The 17090-nt window shown below is 40.1% G+C and overlaps 1 protein-coding gene across 1 annotated transcript in view; it reads left to right on the top strand.

Moving 5' to 3' along the window:
• The window catches only part of LOC127413494 (NT-3 growth factor receptor-like), a 259870-nt gene that overhangs the window by 200670 nt on the left and 42110 nt on the right, over positions 1-17090 (top strand). The window contains exon 13 of the mRNA XM_051650682.1: positions 14468-14598. Coding sequence (XP_051506642.1) covers positions 14468-14598 — 131 coding nt within the window. The remainder of the gene's footprint in view (positions 1-14467; positions 14599-17090) is intronic.

A 17090-nucleotide genomic window follows, 5' to 3' on the forward strand; every position in this document is an offset into this window, starting at 1 on the left:
ATGTGTACTCCTTATATAACTCAAAGAATTACTCTTACTGTAAAATTTATATCATAAAACAGTGGTGAAATATCAAATCTGGAGATTACTCGTTTCTAATGATGTATTCACCTTATTCCTGGGGGTCTTACTGGGGAAATGGATGTGGGATGAACTTCCACCGGAAGTCATTCTGTAGCATTCGCTAATTTAGGCAGCGGTCATTTGGACCCCGTTTCAGCTGGTGTTAGGATATGATTTGTTTGATCCAATGACAAGTGATCAGCACTACATATAGGTGTAAATGGGGTGCAAAACCTTTTGTGACCGAATCACAAAAAAACATATATGGAGGTAGTCAAAAACACATTTGAAATGCTGTAAACACCATCCGGGATGCAGTAAAGTGCCTCCTTATCTGTCAATCAACTGCTGCGCTAAATCAAGAGTTTAAACTGTTCATGACTCTGGTGACACATGGCTTTAAAAGGAAATAACTGTCCGATCAGGGAAAATTGAAAAATAGTTTACATATAAATGTACGAGATCTTTACTGATCTTCTTCTGCTTTATCTTTTGTGACATTTTTCCGGTTTAATAATGTATGATGTAGTGATGCTATATGTCACAAGTGCTCACAGGAGATGCATTTGTGCGAACAACAGTGATGTGTCTCGCCTGACCACATGTGATCGGATCACCTGAGATACATCTTAATACTGTGATGATGTGCATTAATTACAATACCTGTTGTTCTTCAAGAATCCGGTACATGGCACTGTGTTACAGCAAATGTTATAAATGGTTTGAGAAACAGACATACAAGACCAACATGTAATGTGCGATCAGTCAATAAACAGAGACATGTTAAGATGTGAGTCAAAAAGTGAGTCATTTTATTTTGAATCATTGAACAAAACAAATACCAACTATAAACAAGGTCTTAGTGAGTATTGTGTTATGTTTTGCTCAAGTAGATTCGGCTAGAACACGTTACGATGTCCTTACAGAGTTCAGCGATAACATGTGCGGTTCCAAGCTCTACATACATCCTGAGGCCATTTCTTTAAATCGTCCTCCCAAGCCTCTATTAAAGATGGAATGGCTATCCATATATTGTCCTTATTAAGCTCCGTCAAACTGTGCTCACACATTTAGAAGTATGAATGAAAGATCAACACTGCAACGAAAAATGAATGAATATACAATGCAACTACTAATGTGTTTACTTCTTAGCGGAAGTACCTCCCACATTTCACGCAAAGCATCACAGGGTGTAGGAATAAGGTGGATAGTTTGTTGCGATTAAATGAGAATTGTATGTAGAATAACATGAAGTGAATGAAAGCAATACCGATCGCGAATTGCGCGGCCGTTGGCAATCTTTTCATGAGAGGGGATCATTAAATAAACATTACAAATTATGTACCAGTCAGCACTGTCATGCTTCTTCTCCTCATCCAATTTCTTTTTTCCTCTTCTGTCTCCCAGATTAGTACATCGGATGTCCTCTTCATGATTCCTGCATCCCGCTCTTACTTGAATTAGTTGCTAAGGGGATGGGGGCCCCTCTAGGGGGTATCACAGAATTTTGAACATTCAAAACATGCAGCCTGATCTCATGAAAATGTTGTGACTGTCGCAACATTTTAAATTCTGTTCTTACTTGAATTTGTAGCTACATTTTGTTTGTTTGTTTGTTTGTTTGTTTCGAAAATGTCATTCTAGTCTGCTAAGCATTGCCAATCATTGGTTTCAAGTGTTGTTGCAGTGAACTACTGTTATTGCCACCTGCGGGGGGCCCCCAGCTTGGGGCTCCAGGCAATTGCCTGGCTTGCCTGTCACGTAGGTCCGCCTCTTCCCGAGGTATTCATTAAAGGGTTAATGTTCTCATGGTTGTGATATAACCATGATGATTTCATTTTTTGTAGCTTAATTTCCTTAACCTAAGTAGACTGGGGATGAGGCAATATTTTTTAAAGCTTTTATTTGATAATAAAATCCAGTTTTACATTAACATTAAGGGTAAAGCTGGGTTTTCTGGTTTTATAACGCCACCATTCCTTTTGTATAAGTTACAGGAATGGCATAACAGTTGGCTCACATGTAAGGGACTGAAGATTATTATTCACATGGCAGTATTCCTAAAGTGAGTGCACTAGCATGTACTATGATCTCTTGTCATCTCATGGGCTATAATATAATCGCAGTTATGCATGATGGATCACTTGTCAAGAACAGGCATGTTATGATACCTGCCACCCCAATAAAAAAATAAATAAATATAAAAATCACAAACAGCACATTAGGGGGTAATTTTCATACAGAGAATATATATATATATATATATATAAACCTACAAATGGCATATTAGGTTGCCCGTGCTGGCCTAGATAATGTTGCTGCCCTAGATGTACAACTCTGTCTCCTATACCAGGACTCATCACTGATGTTTAGTTTATGTGAAATCAAGAATGACATTTAAATATATCTCCATAGCAAATTTCAAAAAAACATTAGCACACATGAATATAGCTAAATGTATGGGAAATTCAAGTAACTCATTTTCAGTCTTGTCACATACGAATGCCCACACTCTGTCGTGTAGCAAGAGCAAAAATTGCAATTATTTTGATGCAAGAGAATGAAAGAATGACCTTCCATTTTAAATAACCTCTCTCAGAGATACAGTTGAGCAAAAGATATCTCACTGATCAATGCATGTTGTTATTTTGTCTGAAGCAATTGTTTCATCATTCTCTTGCATAATCCGCCCATTTCTCCTGCTTCATCAGATTAGCGACAAATTTCAAGGGTGTAGATTTAGCATAAACATTTGAACGTGTGAAGCATTTACATGTTTCCATTGATCATGGTATAAATAATGAGATGGGGGATGGGGGGGGGTTACCTCACCCCCATCCTCCAGGAATCTATGCCCCTGGTGACAATGACCACAGATTTTGCATCCAGCAGTGAACACGTTTTTCTTTAGGGACATTTAGAGAAGACACATCCATACAGATGTCTCCTGTGTACCTTCAATGTTCTGGACACAATTACTTCGATTGCATTGTTTCAAGGTAACATTTGATGACAAGCTGAATTTATCAGAGGACAAAAGCATCCGTCCAGAAGGGCATTGCAAATGAATGCAGGGTAGGTTTAATGGAGCTCTGGAAGTGCACACCTTCACAAAGATTCTGATTCAACCACTCCTATTGTTTCTAGTTAAGTCATTTTTATTTGTATAGTGCTTTTCACAATCATTTCAAAGCAGCTTTACAGAAAATGATGCTTCAACAGAAAAAGCTGTAATATAGTAGTAATGTCTTCGAGTCATAATAGTGCGGTTGAAAAAAACATGATTGTAAATTGTGCCTTAAAATAAATAATAGAACATATTTATATTTATATTTAGACCCCCAGTGAGCAAGCGACTGTGGCAAAGAACACAAAACTCCATAAGATGTTGGTTAAAGGAGAAAATAACCTAGGGGGAAACCAGGCTCACTGTGTGGGCCAGTTCCCCTCTGGCTAAACAGCATGAATACAGTATAAAGCCAATATTAGTTATTTATGTGTAGTACAAGTCAAGATTTAATATTTGTAAACTAAATAAGTGTTAGGGGCCAATGATTAAAAAAGACATTGTATTAACTGTAAGATTAATGACTAAAGTCTTAGAATTTACATTCTTAATTAACTGCAGAAGTGCAAACATATGCATTGGCCACGTTTACATGCAACCAAATAATCTGTTCATAATCCGACTGATAGCTCAATTGGATTTAAATCCCTTCACGTAAACAAAACAATTATCCGACTGAGCTGGATCCGAATGCAGTTTCCATCCGGTTGAAGGATAGACCTAAAATAATCAGTTTAAAAGAAAAATATTAGCCATGTAAACTTTTGAATTCCACTACTTTGTCAATAGTATTCTAAAATACCTTGCGCTCATCACAGAGATGTGGTGCTTGTGTTGTTTGTGATTTCTGCTAAACAATTTTTTTTTTTTTTTACAGAACTACTGCAGGTTTTTATTATTGCAGGTTTTTTAATTTGTTTTTTTAATTTTTTTTACTTGCATGGATATAATTTGGTGGCAATTTTCTGTTCACTACATATGACTTTACATGTAAGAAATGTATAAAATTGGACATGCAAATGTGAATTTTCTGGTTACATGTAACACATTGCTACAAAAATACATTTACTTTATACATATAAATGTGCATATCCTTTTACTGTGCACTACAGTACTGTACAGTATTGTCTTTTCCCAGTAAACTTTCACCTACTGTTGAAATCGGTATCTAAAAAGCTCTACATTTTGTTAAAACATTTTGCAGACATGCAATAGAGTTGAGATGTCCCATAAAACAGTTGTGACAATTGCACTTACAATTTAGAAAATGAGCCAAAGTGATTGAGAAAAACTGTAATAGGGACTTTAAGCAGCAGGTGCAGTTACTTCGTTCCCTGTCTGTCACTCACTCAACGTTGTGTCGATGTAGTGACACTAGGGGTTCGATCTTGAGAGCCCCAATCACCATTGCTTAAAATAGAAAAGGCCAGTGAGAATTGGGAAGTGTAATTTGCATGTCACTCTCCGCCCCGGACATACGGGTATAAAAGGAGATGGCGTGCATCACTCATTCAGATTTTTTCTTCGGAGCCGAATGCATGTGTGTTCGTCCCTGTCACCAACGCTTACGCTGCTGGATTTATGGCGCATATCAGCGGTCACCCTCGCACGGTCAAGTGTTGTGCTTCCCCTGGGCGCTTCGGCGGCCGAGTATATTCTAAAGAGTATATTTTCTTCTAAAAGAGCTCACACAAACGATTTGCGTCTTTTTAAAGATGGCCTTTCGCCTTTGTGCTACTGGATGTGGCCATTATCTCTCCCCTCCGGATTCCCATGAGATCTGTCTCGAGTGCTTGTGGCGCCAGCACGCAGAGGCAGCATTCATGGAGGGGTTATGTTCTCATTGCGAGAACATGCCCATGAGAACGTTGCGGTCGTGGCTCACCTCCTTCTTCGTGAAGCAGGGATCCACCACGGCTGCTTCCCAGCCCGGTCCGTACTGGGCTGATACTCAGGCAGCCGGGCCAGCGAGCGCCGTGGATGATCTGGATGTGGACATGGAAGCATTTCCGCCAGCTCAACCCCCGCGGACCTCCCATCCCCCAGCACACTCGTTCTACCCGGAGGAGCTATCGAGCGATGCAGGTGGTCTGCCTTAGGGCAGATTTAATGTTTCATTCGGGGCTTGTGACCAAGGTGAAGTGAATACTGCTGAACCTGGGCGGGTGCCTGGCGAACTGAATCGCGTAGCCGAGTCGTACGGTCCGGATCAGCCATCGCGACGGATTGGAAAGCGTGAGCCACGAGTCCAAGTTCCGCACGAGGGGGACCAAGGGGACAACGTCGTCGGACGTACCGGCAGGTGGGGCCTCGCGGCGGGGCGGAGCGCGAGGTGCCACACCACGTCGTGGCCATGCTGAGTCTAGGGACATCGAAGCACTTACCTGGCTCCTTGTGACCACCCCCGGAACAGCCTGGGACAGGGAAGGAAGAGGCCTGTCCTCGTAACCCGTGGAGACTGCCACATCGGGGGCGGATGTGTGCCACAGCTGGGCGCTCAGGGGCGGAAAGGGCACTGCTGGAGCGCCAATCCTGCAAGAAAAAGCCCGTGGATGGTAGTCGTGGTGACGACCGTACACACCGGGTATGTGACCCAGGGAGGAAGGAAGCCGCTCTTTTGCTTAACTGTTGGGTACCGCAGCCACTTGGGCATACAGCGAAATCAAACAAAAAGGCAACAAAAGATTTTCCACCCGGCCCTCCACCATGGGATGGAGTGGTCAACTTACCAGCTCCACGTGAGTGGGTTCCTTCGTCCCTGGGTTGCCAGTCTCAGGGGCGCTTTGAGGACCTCCGTGGGTTCTTTGGCGCTGGCTGTGAGACGGGTGGCGTCGGCTTCCTTGCTGGGCAAAGTCCTCGCCGGTGTCGCCAAATAGGCCCGCCTGGGAAATGGGGCAGCAAGGAACCGTGTCTTGTCGGCCTTGCCCATCTCGACCAGGTTGAGCCAAAGGTGGCGCTCCTGGACCACTAGTGTGGTCATCGTCTGCCCGAGAGACCGCGCCATGACCTTCGTCGCTCAGAGAGCGAGGTCGGTCGCCGAGCGCAGTTCTTGCATCAAATCTGGGGTGGAACTACCCTCGTGCAGTTCTTTCAGTGCCTTGGCTTGGTGTACCTGCATGAGAGCTATGGTGTGCAGGGCAGAGGCAGCTTGTCCAGCAGCGCTGTAGGCTTTAGCTGTCAGGGACGACGTGAGCCTACAGGGCTTGGACGGGAGCTTAGGGTGTCTGTGCCAGGTGTCGACGCTCTGCGGGCATAGGTGCACCACGAGCACCTTATCCACCGGGGGAATCACCGTATAGCCCCTGGCAGCCCCGCCATCAAGGGTAGTGAGAGCGGGGGAACTGCGGAATCGGGGCCGGGCAGTAAAAGGTGCCTCCCACGACTTCGTCAGCTCCTCATGCACTTCCGGGAAGAATGGCACTGGAGCGGGGCGTGGCTGCTTTGAGCGGCGCCGCAAGCCCAGAAACCAATCATCAAGCCGTGAGGGTTCAGGGAAGAGCGGAGGGTTCCACTCTAACCCGACACTCGCGGCCGCCCGGGAAAGCATGTCTGTCATTTTGGCATCGGCCTGTGACTGGGCAATCGTCCCCGAAGGGGAAAGCCCAGCTGAGGCTTCTGCATCCAATTGGACAAGCCCGCTCTCCGATGCTGCGCTCGAGAGCTCATCATCTTCGCTGGCTCTGAACAAGAAGCCAGACTCACCGTGAGACGAGCCGGCAAACTCATCTGGAAGCCCGATTGGGGCAGACGAGCGTGCTGGGGAATGGGAGGTTACCCGGCGGAGACGATCCCATTGGGGTCCCCATATCACCCCAGTGCTAGCCGCGCTGGCCTCATACCTGTAGGTAGAAGGACCGAGGCGGGGAGCCGCTGGGGTGGCTTACTTTCTTACGAAAGCAAGCCGTGACCGCAACATTGTCATTGTCATGTTCTCGCAGTGAGAACATGAACCATCCACAAACGCTGCCTCAGTGTGGGTCGTGCCCAGACACGAAAGACAGCGATCATGACCATCCGAAGTTGAGAGATAACGACCGCAACCAGGAATAACACACAATCGGAAAGGCATCTTTAAAAAGTCAGTGTGTGCGCTCTTTTAGAGAAATATATACTCTTTTAGAGGGAAAAAGCTCTTTCAGAAAATATACTCTCTAGTTTTTCTGCCGAAGCGCCCAGGGGTGTTCTCTGCAGTGCACCAGGTGAATGAACAGTAGTATTCAGCTCAATGAGCATGACCGTTCGGCTCCGAAGAGAAAATCTGAATGAGTGGTTGCATACCAGCTCCTTTTATACCCGTATGTCCGGGGGAGTGGCATGCAAATACCACTCGCCAATTTTCATTGGCCTTTTATCAAAGACCAGAGGTGTCTCGGGCTCCCAAGAGTGACCCCTTGTGTCACTACATCGACACAACGTCGAGTGAGTGACAGATAGGGAACTAGATTTTTATGAACTTAGAATTAAGAATGAAAAGCACACATACCATTTCTAAACACAGATAAAGAGTTTTAACTCTGCAAGCGGGCTCACACAACTGACTGTGTGTCGTTTGTTATTTGAGCCTTTGAGGGCATGGTCTGGGTGAAGAATAAATTAATGATATTGAGTCCTGGGATATCGCCTTTTAATTCAGAGGCTTTCCACAACAGGATGTGGAAAATAGGCCGCGGGGAGAGTCGGGCTGACTGGTTGAGTGGGATGCTGAAGGTTAAGGTAACCTATCCCACACTCCAACAGCAGGTGCACATGTAATTGTTCACACAGAGGACAGTACAAACCCTGTAGACCACTTACATGCAGAGCAAGTGAATATAAATGAGGTTTTGGAGACAGTAGCGGGCTCCTGAGCCTTGACTTGACCTGTTTCAGTCTGCTTGAGTTTTAATGATGAGGACAGTTGCAACGGATATTGGCTGTTTGTCATTGTCTTTGACTCCGATCAATAAGATTCGTTGCCCTGAAATTGAATCATGGCAAGGGGTTATACTGAATAAGATACCGTTTTTAAACTTGTGAAATAAAATAATGTTTTGTTTTTTTCTGTTTATATATGCATGTATGCAGCATGACAATACTTCAAATCTTGCAAACAAGCATGTTGATTATAGGCCGAGGTAGGCAGATCACTGTCTTTTGTCACAATTTTACAGTTGAGCAAACTGCTGCAATAATAAAAGACTGTACTACAGAGGTGGACTGATTCATTTGTTTTGTTGATTAATTTGCATCGATAGCTGCTTTTGGTACTATCGTTATTGGCAAAAATCAACACTGATAGATCGTCATTAGTTTATTTCCATTGGCAGGTTCCAGTGTACAACCTTACAAGTTTTTTTATGACAAATTGATTATGTTCCTCATTTGTAAATCTCATTAAAGCATCTACTGAATTACTAAATGTTTGTAACCGCAACCTCTGGAGGTGAAATAGAAACAATCACTGACACCTCGTGGGGATTTGCTGTCTAAGGATACGCTTACAAGACAACGTTTTTGAAAAGTTTCGCGTACAGACGACAACGTTGTCAAAACGATCCCTGTTCACACGGATCCATGAAAACGACTAAAAACACTGTATTATGCATGCCAGGCCAGTAGTTGACGATGTCACGTCGTAAAGAAACACTGCGCACATAAGCATTCTTCCACAGAGCAGTGAGTACAAACAATGAAGATGGCGGAAGCATCGAGCAATTTTGTCTGGACGGAGGATGAGGTTGCTTTATTACTAAAATTATTTTGCTGGAGAAGCATCAATAAACTCAAAATTTTGAGCAGCACAAACACAGTCCTGTAGTCCGCCACTGTAGTTTTGAAGGGTTAGGGTACTGTTTTGAAGTACTCGCGCACATGCCTATAGACTGAACTCTCAAGATGATTCAATAAACTCTGCACATTTTTACCATCACTTCATCTCCTGCCTTCTGTATTCCCCCTACTGACCCTTGGGCTGATAGGAGAGTAAGTTAACATAACTAGCTGTTGATGTTGACTGGTTTTGGATATCATACACAACTCTGATATGTGGATATCTTCTGACGGAGAGAAAGGTCTTGTGTACACTGGATCTAACATGCATTTTCACTGCCTCATGTTTTCATATTTTAAGCATATCATTGAATACTGTAAATGGCATCACATCTCTTTCTATAGGCTATATACATAAGCGGTGGGTGAATGAATTGCAGGGTGAAGGTACATCAAATAAAATAAAATAAATAAATAACATTTTAAATACAAATCAATTTTTTCCCATCTGAATCCATACATTAATTTCAAGAATTTCAAATTGCAGGTTCTGCCTTCTGTACAATGTTCACACTCCATACAAAACACTCCAAATGAATAAATTGTTGATTATTGTTATTTGCACAGACACCAGTATTCATATTGATAATTATACATCTCAAATTGATGCCTATCAATCCATCATTCTTTATATAACACGTAATACGCATGCGCATGACATCATCATTTTCACAAATTCGCGTTTTTGTATGTTTACACGGAGACAATAATGGCATCGTTTTCAAAAACTTTGAAACCCGTTTTCAAAAGTTTGCGTTTTCAGGCCCCAAAACGCCATTGTCGTGTAAACGAACAGCCAAAACGCATAAAAAGTTATCCGTTTTTAGTTGAGAACATTGTCGTGTAAACGGCCCCTAAATTGGTCATCAATGACTATATTCATCCATATTTGTATCATCACTTTAATGCAGTTTTTGTTGTTTTGATTATATAATTATGTGTTCTAATTTGAAGCAAGAGTGTGCAAAGAAAAATGCTAAATCTGCACATACACACATACAGTATTTCATGTCTCCAACTTCATATCTTGTGAATAACAATAAAAACTCATCTGGGTTTTCTGGAGCATAAACATTTCAAAATAAAAGTCCCTGGTGTATACCGGACTAGTTTATAGTTAAAAAAAATCAAATGCATTAAGCAGCAAATTTTAACACTTGCTTAGTTTAATAATTTTAAACCATGACTTGCACTGCACATAAATAAGTAATATTGGCATTCTATTCATGCCGATAGCCAGAGGGGAACTGGCACCCACAGTGAGCTTGGTTTCTCCCAAGGTTATTTTTCTCCATTAACCAGCATCTTATGGAGTTTTGTGTTCCTTGCCACAGTCGCCTTCGGCTTACTCACTGGGTTTCTAAATACAATTATTATTTAATTACTTATTTTTATACACACTTCATAATCATATTTAATCAAACTACACAATGATGACTCTAAGACTTTATAGATATTACGGTTTCATTTTCTGTTAATGCATGATTTTCTGTAAATCTGCTTTGAAATGATGTGTGTTGTGAAAGGCGTTATTCAAATGGGATTTCATTTATTTTGGACTTTTGCTGCCTCTATGTCTGTGCCCGTCACAGTAAGGAAAGACTAAGAATTTTAATTGAACATTTAATGAATAGTTTTTAAAAACAATAGGCCGATCAGTCAGTTATCAACCTTTTCCACCACTTTAGAGATTGAAATCTACAAAATCTAATAACAGTCAAATCTACTATGCCTAGAATGACTTCTCTCTCAAATTGAGCATTGGGAAGTCTGACTAATTTCAGTAAATCTTTTTGTTCAGATAATACATTTCAATTAATCAAAAGTCAGAAATGGAGAAATCCCTGCTTACTATTTTATGTGTTCTTGTTCATATCAAAGTATTTAGTTAAATGGTGCTGTTCATCACTATGTTTTCGACTCAGATTTACCCTGTGGTTTTCTAGTTTTACAAACTTTTGAGCATGCAATACACAGTTAACCATGATCGTGGCTTTTGTCAAATAATGCTCTTTTCAGGGGTTAAACTGTGTTCTCTGGACAAGAGTATTTTTTATTAATGTCAGATTGAGGCAAGTTATCACATTTTTATTGGTGCACATTATCACAAGTTAAATTTATAAAATGTGTTAATTACATCTGTTGGCCAAAACAATGGTTTGATATTGTCGTACTTTCATTGTTTCCTTATTTTTGTGTGTGTGTGTGTTTTATAATTGTTCTACTGTTTAAATTTAACTGAAAAGCCTATTATAAGCTGTTAAATGGCAGTTTAAAATGTGACAGCCTACATGCCCCGCTATGGGACATTATGTGTTTGTTGAAATATATCTTTTTTTTTTTTTTTTTTTTTCTGGACAATAACTGTGAAAGTGTTCAAAAACTTTTTTGTAGTCAAGAATTTAAGGCAGGGCTATTCAACTGGCGGCCTGCGGGCCAAATCCAGGCTGTTTGAAATTTTCAGTGGTCCGCATGAGGTTGTCAGTTGTCTTAGGGGCTGTTCACACCGAACGCATGTTGTGTCTGTTCATGCTGTTTTTCAATTATTTTCCTATGTAAACATATGCTAGACGCACGTCGCACCACAACTTTAGACTCTTTCCAGAGGTTGCGCCACGAATCATCATTATCTGTCATTTTGACGGAATGGGAAGATTAAAGAACTAAAATCATGGATGACTAAAAAGCGTGAGTTCGAGACTTATGTCTCTGTCTGCAGAACAAAAACGTCTTGGTTACTGATGTAACCTCTGTTCCCTTATGGAGGAAACGAGATGTTGTGTCGATGTAGTGACACTAGGGGTTCGATCTTGAGAGCCCCAATCACCTTTGCTTAACATAGAAAAGGCCAATGAAAATTGGCGAGTGGAATTTGCATGCCACTCTCCTCCCCGGACATACGGGTATAAAAGGAGAAAAGGCCAATGCCTTTTCTGAATGAGTGATGCACGCCATCTCCTTTTATACCCGTATGTCCAGGGAGGAGAGTGGCATGCAAATTCCACTCGCCAATTTTCATTGGCCTTTTCTATTTTAAGCAAAGGTGATTGGGGCTCTCAAGATCGAACTCCTAGTGTCACTACATCGGCGCAACATCGAGTGAGTGATAGACAGGGAATGGACTTTTTCCAGTCAGTGGGCATTTTCAAACCATTGAGATTCCCTACTTTCATTGGATAGTTTATAAACGCCCATCCTGATTTGGAAACGCCCACTGATTACTACATTGAAATTCCCTACTTTCATTGGATAGTTTAGAAATACCCATCCCGGTTTGAAAACACCCATTACTGTTCCGCAGAGACCTATACCTGGTGAGTTCTGAGAAACCAAAAGCTCTGTTCATTAATTTGGTCAAGTAATCATTAGATTTTAAATGTTTATATCATTGCATGTATAACAAACTTAGATTTGGGAAACGTCTGATGCAACTTCACCAAAAAACATGCAAGAGCAATTTTCTCCATTTATAAAATAAGTCTTAATTTTTCTCTATGTTATGGTTATCTGGTTGTTTTATGTTTTTTTTTTTTTTTTTATGATATCTGATAGAAGCTTTATGTTAACTAAATATTCTTGACCCGCATGCCCCGAAGATTTTTTCAATCCGGCCCACTTACCAATGAAGTTGAATAGCCCTGCTTTAAGGTATGTGCCTATATAGAAATTTAAAAGACTTTCAAAAATGCACCCTGTGAAATATTTAGTGGAGTAAAAATGTGACAACCAGCCCTGGTCTCCACTATATAAATTAATTAACAATATCCCTGTGTGTGGCTTAACTGTAGCAACTATAGGTCATGTTTACTAAGTAAAACAAATAATTCTTCCACAAATCATTTAATTTCGGTCAGCTGACACGCACAAAGTAAATGATTGTTTTATTGACAGATACAAGAGTGTTCTGAGAGCAGACTTCACATTAAAAATGCTATTTCACATGTACAAAACATCTCAGCCATCTATGATTATGTGTGCATACAGTATGTGTACATATCTGTAAAATAATTCATATTTGTGGATGACATACACAAAAATTAACTTTTTATAATAACATTATTTAACTGGCAATTTCACTTAGATAAAGTTTACTTGGATGTGAGTAAATTTTTATTCTCCACCTTTATAAACAAAGTGTAGGTTCTCAGTATGGACATAATAGTGCTTATTGTTGTGTTTGTATGGAGTCATATTTGCAGCCATAAGAGTTTATTTTTTGTGGGAGAAAATGTTTGCTTTTTAAGCTACTTTAAATTCACACCAATAATTGGAAATGACAATGGACATTGATGGCAAAATATTACAAGTCCCAGGTGAATTTTGAACAGATGGTGAAAAGAGACCTTTTACAATTGATTCTCATTTGCATTGCACTCATTTTGTTTTGAAAAAGCAAACTCAGAGGCGGCAAAAAATATGCAGAAAACATCCAGCTGCGAATTTGAGCAGCAATTCTAGAACACCATCTGCACAAGAATTGACCTTTTACGCAATGCAAATAACTCACGATTGAAACCTTTATTTACTCTTGTACATGTATGCGCTAACACATGTAACACAGATGCATACAGATTGTCACTCATTTGAATTGGCTTACATTTCTAAAATAATTTTTTGGTGCCTGTTCCTAAGGGACATTGTCTCTTACCATGATATTATTTGGATAACTGTGTGCCTTGACCTTTCTTATCATTGTCAAATATTAGCATCACTGACAGGAATTCTTGTATTTCCTCATTAAAAATCTATGGGATTGTTTCCAACTAAGCCGGTAATACATGAATTGTGTTTTGCTTGTGCATGCAAAGCTTGCTGCCATGATACTAGAGTTGGGAGTGGTTGTCAGGGCATTGCTATATGGTTACTAAGGTGTTTAAACCACTGTATTTTCCCTCCACCATATACACAAGTGTAATGAGGAGTGAAAAATTTGTGTAGGATGTTCTGTGTGGTTTCTAAGTGATTACTTACTAGCCAAAAGAGGCCACCCCCCAAGTCTCTATGATATCCTGGTCCCTAGATATGACTTGTGTCCCTCCTTCAATGAAAGTCAGTGGGGTTATTGTCTGCCAGATTGCAAAGAAAAGTAATAGTATACCTCTTTTTAACAAACCTTGAGGCATCATTCATGTTGTGTGTAGTACTAATTGTGCAGGAGAAATTAATTACCCAAAGTTAATTACTTAAATTAATGGGTTTAGAACAAACCCTATGAACAACAAAAATAGTGCTGCTTGCATTGGCAAACACCACTAATATATGTTTTCAACAAAAAAGAAAAGATGTGTCTGCAGTCATAAACTTTCCTAATCTTTTGATCATATAATTTTTTCTGCTTTATTTCTGCCTTGTGTCTAACAAAAAAGCAATTAAGTGAAGCCACTATTTCAAATCCAGACCAACAACTCATTTTACTGCATTACCATGAGCTGATAACCTAGAGATGCAATACACAACTTTAATAACCAGCACGTTTTTTTTTTTGTTGTTGTTGTTGTTGTTTTTTTTTTTTCTCGATTTCTCTCACAGATGTGCAGCATATTAAACGGAGGGACATTGTTCTGAAGCGGGAACTAGGAGAGGGGGCTTTTGGAAAGGTGTTTCTGGCCGAATGTTACAACCTCAGCCCCAATAATGATAAAATGCTGGTAGCTGTCAAGGTGAGGGACACTTTTGCAATTTAAAGCACCTTCTTCTGGCTTTGCTCATGAAGGTCTTCACACTTCTCAAAATAGATTAATTTTTCCATTACCTTTATTCTGGGAATGATGAACTGCACTCATTAATGTCAACAAAGCTGTTGACTTTCAAATTACTTCCTGGTCTTAGTTCCTTAGTCTTCGTATTTTTTAATGAAAACCTCTGAAAATTACTTTCCTTTTTGAATGACATCATCAAGCCCTTTTACTTTCCAACCCCTTGCCTCCAAACATCTGGCTCCAAAGTGGGATTCTAACTTTACACATTCCAATCCGTTCCTGATGAGTAAAAGCAAAACCCACCCTACATTTTGTTTTTCTTGTTAAATATCCTGTTTCACTCAAATACAACACATTATGGGTTGTGAATACGATTTTGCAACATTCAGATGGCTTATGGAGAGAAGTTTTAGAACCCAAGTGTAGTTTAATAAAACTTGACAAAAACATATCTGACAGCAAAGAATTAAAAAACAGTAAACACAAAACATAGACACTACACCAAAAAACCATCGCACAACTTCAACATTCCACAAAGACTGAACAAAACATAGGGCTATAAATACACAAACAAGGGTAACATGATAACAGGAGAATGAAACAAGAACCAGTGGCTAAACAAGACTAATAAACCAATAACCAATCAAAATAACAAAGACCTAAGGCCTGTTGCATGAAGGCAGTTTCAGTGGCTAACCAGGTAAGGTTGAGTTTAGTTTGAGCAAACTCTGGTTTTCTGTCTCAAGAAGGTGGGTCGGTTTTTACAAGTGTTCATCGCCATAGCAACTTACGCTACACGGCTAACCTGCTCCGTAGCAAGATTTATTCTGGGTTACAGATCGCAAACTGATGTAAGTGAGTAAAGTGACATCTCTGACACAACAAAGTCACTCCCCCTGAATCTTTCACTCCAAATTAAAGTGCGCTTCAAGGGGAAATGTATACATTTAAAACATTTAAATGTTTATATTATGATTTAATATTTTAGGCCTATATATATTAAGATAAAATATAAAATTGTTTATTTGTGTGATCAGGGAACCTTGTATCTTTTGAGCACCACATTTCTTTGTTTCTTTGCATTTCTTTACATACTGTACCTGTATGCAGTACATAATGCTGAAAACCTTGTAAGGTTATTCTCACACTTTAATTTAAATTAAAGCTTCACGCATTGGCTGTTCATGGCAAATGTCACTCATTCATGTGCACACTCTTCAGGGTTAATCATTAACTCAGGATCAAATTGTGAGTTGACAGAGTGTTTGTATCGAGCGTCTTGAAAAAGATTAACCCGATCTAAACCGGTTTAGCTCTTTCTGGTTTTGTAAACCTGAAATTTACTCTGAAACTCTGAGTTTATTCAACTAGCTTTGTGCAATAGGCCACTAAAAACTTACAGGACAAATAACCAGTGGAAACAGGACACATGACAAAATGGGAAACAGGAAGATCACAGAAGGCAAATTTAAAAATAAAAGTCCACAAATCAGCAATACCCAGAAAACATGAATGTTAAAGACAAGACTTAACTCAAACACGCATGAAACCATAAAACAAAAACAGAGCTAACTAAACTTGAACTGATACAACATGGACAAAACATAGCTAACAGGACATGATATTGAACACGTTTCGTGTTCAATTCAAATGTAGTCTCTGTGTAACTGCTAGAATCTGCATTAACAGTGTTTCCCGAGGTCTTAATTTGTTTTCTCTAGTATTCCAATTAAAGCGTTTGGATACCATGGTTAACAATGCTGGACGCTTACAGTAGTTTATTTTGGAAAATGTTCTGCTTAAAATATAAGATAAGCTAAAGAAAAAAAAAAAACACTGCCATAGTCAATTCCTCAATATAATCATAAATAAGTTATTATAACTCATAAATAACTGCAAAATGAGAACAGAACTAAGTCTTGGCAGTGATAGTATTGTTTACAACTACTTTTTAATATAATTTAACCATTAGGAAGCTCTCAGCCCATCTGACCTTCCTCCTTTAATTCAATGTACTGCCTCACCAGAGCCTTTTGAAACTTTCACATCAGAGAGATAACAGAAAATGCTTTGAAAATCCTCTAGTATTATGAGGATATGTCTTTATGAGCCCAGGCCAGTTCCCCAGGCAGATCTGTGCAATAGAGTGACAGCGTGTTTGTTCGTCAGTGCGGAAGGACTGTATTGAGCCGCATGATGCTAACAGATCCCCTGAAACAAATGAGTACTTTGCCATCTGTGGCATGCATGCCATTCTCTGTCGATGCCTCCCTCGGCTTATGTCAGAGTGATCGGGGGAATTCTGTAATTAAAATAAAATTGCACCATGTGTTGTTGAGGCTGTTATAATTTAATCGGTAGGAATAGGGCTCACAATGAAATGGCCAGTGGTACATTTGAGGGGCCTTTTTAGGTTTATTTGTGAAATGTCTGAGATTGGACAAAAATGTCTG

This window comes from Myxocyprinus asiaticus, chromosome 2 (genome assembly GCF_019703515.2).
Source record: "Myxocyprinus asiaticus isolate MX2 ecotype Aquarium Trade chromosome 2, UBuf_Myxa_2, whole genome shotgun sequence".
In the NCBI taxonomy this organism is placed as follows: domain Eukaryota; kingdom Metazoa; phylum Chordata; class Actinopteri; order Cypriniformes; family Catostomidae; genus Myxocyprinus; species Myxocyprinus asiaticus.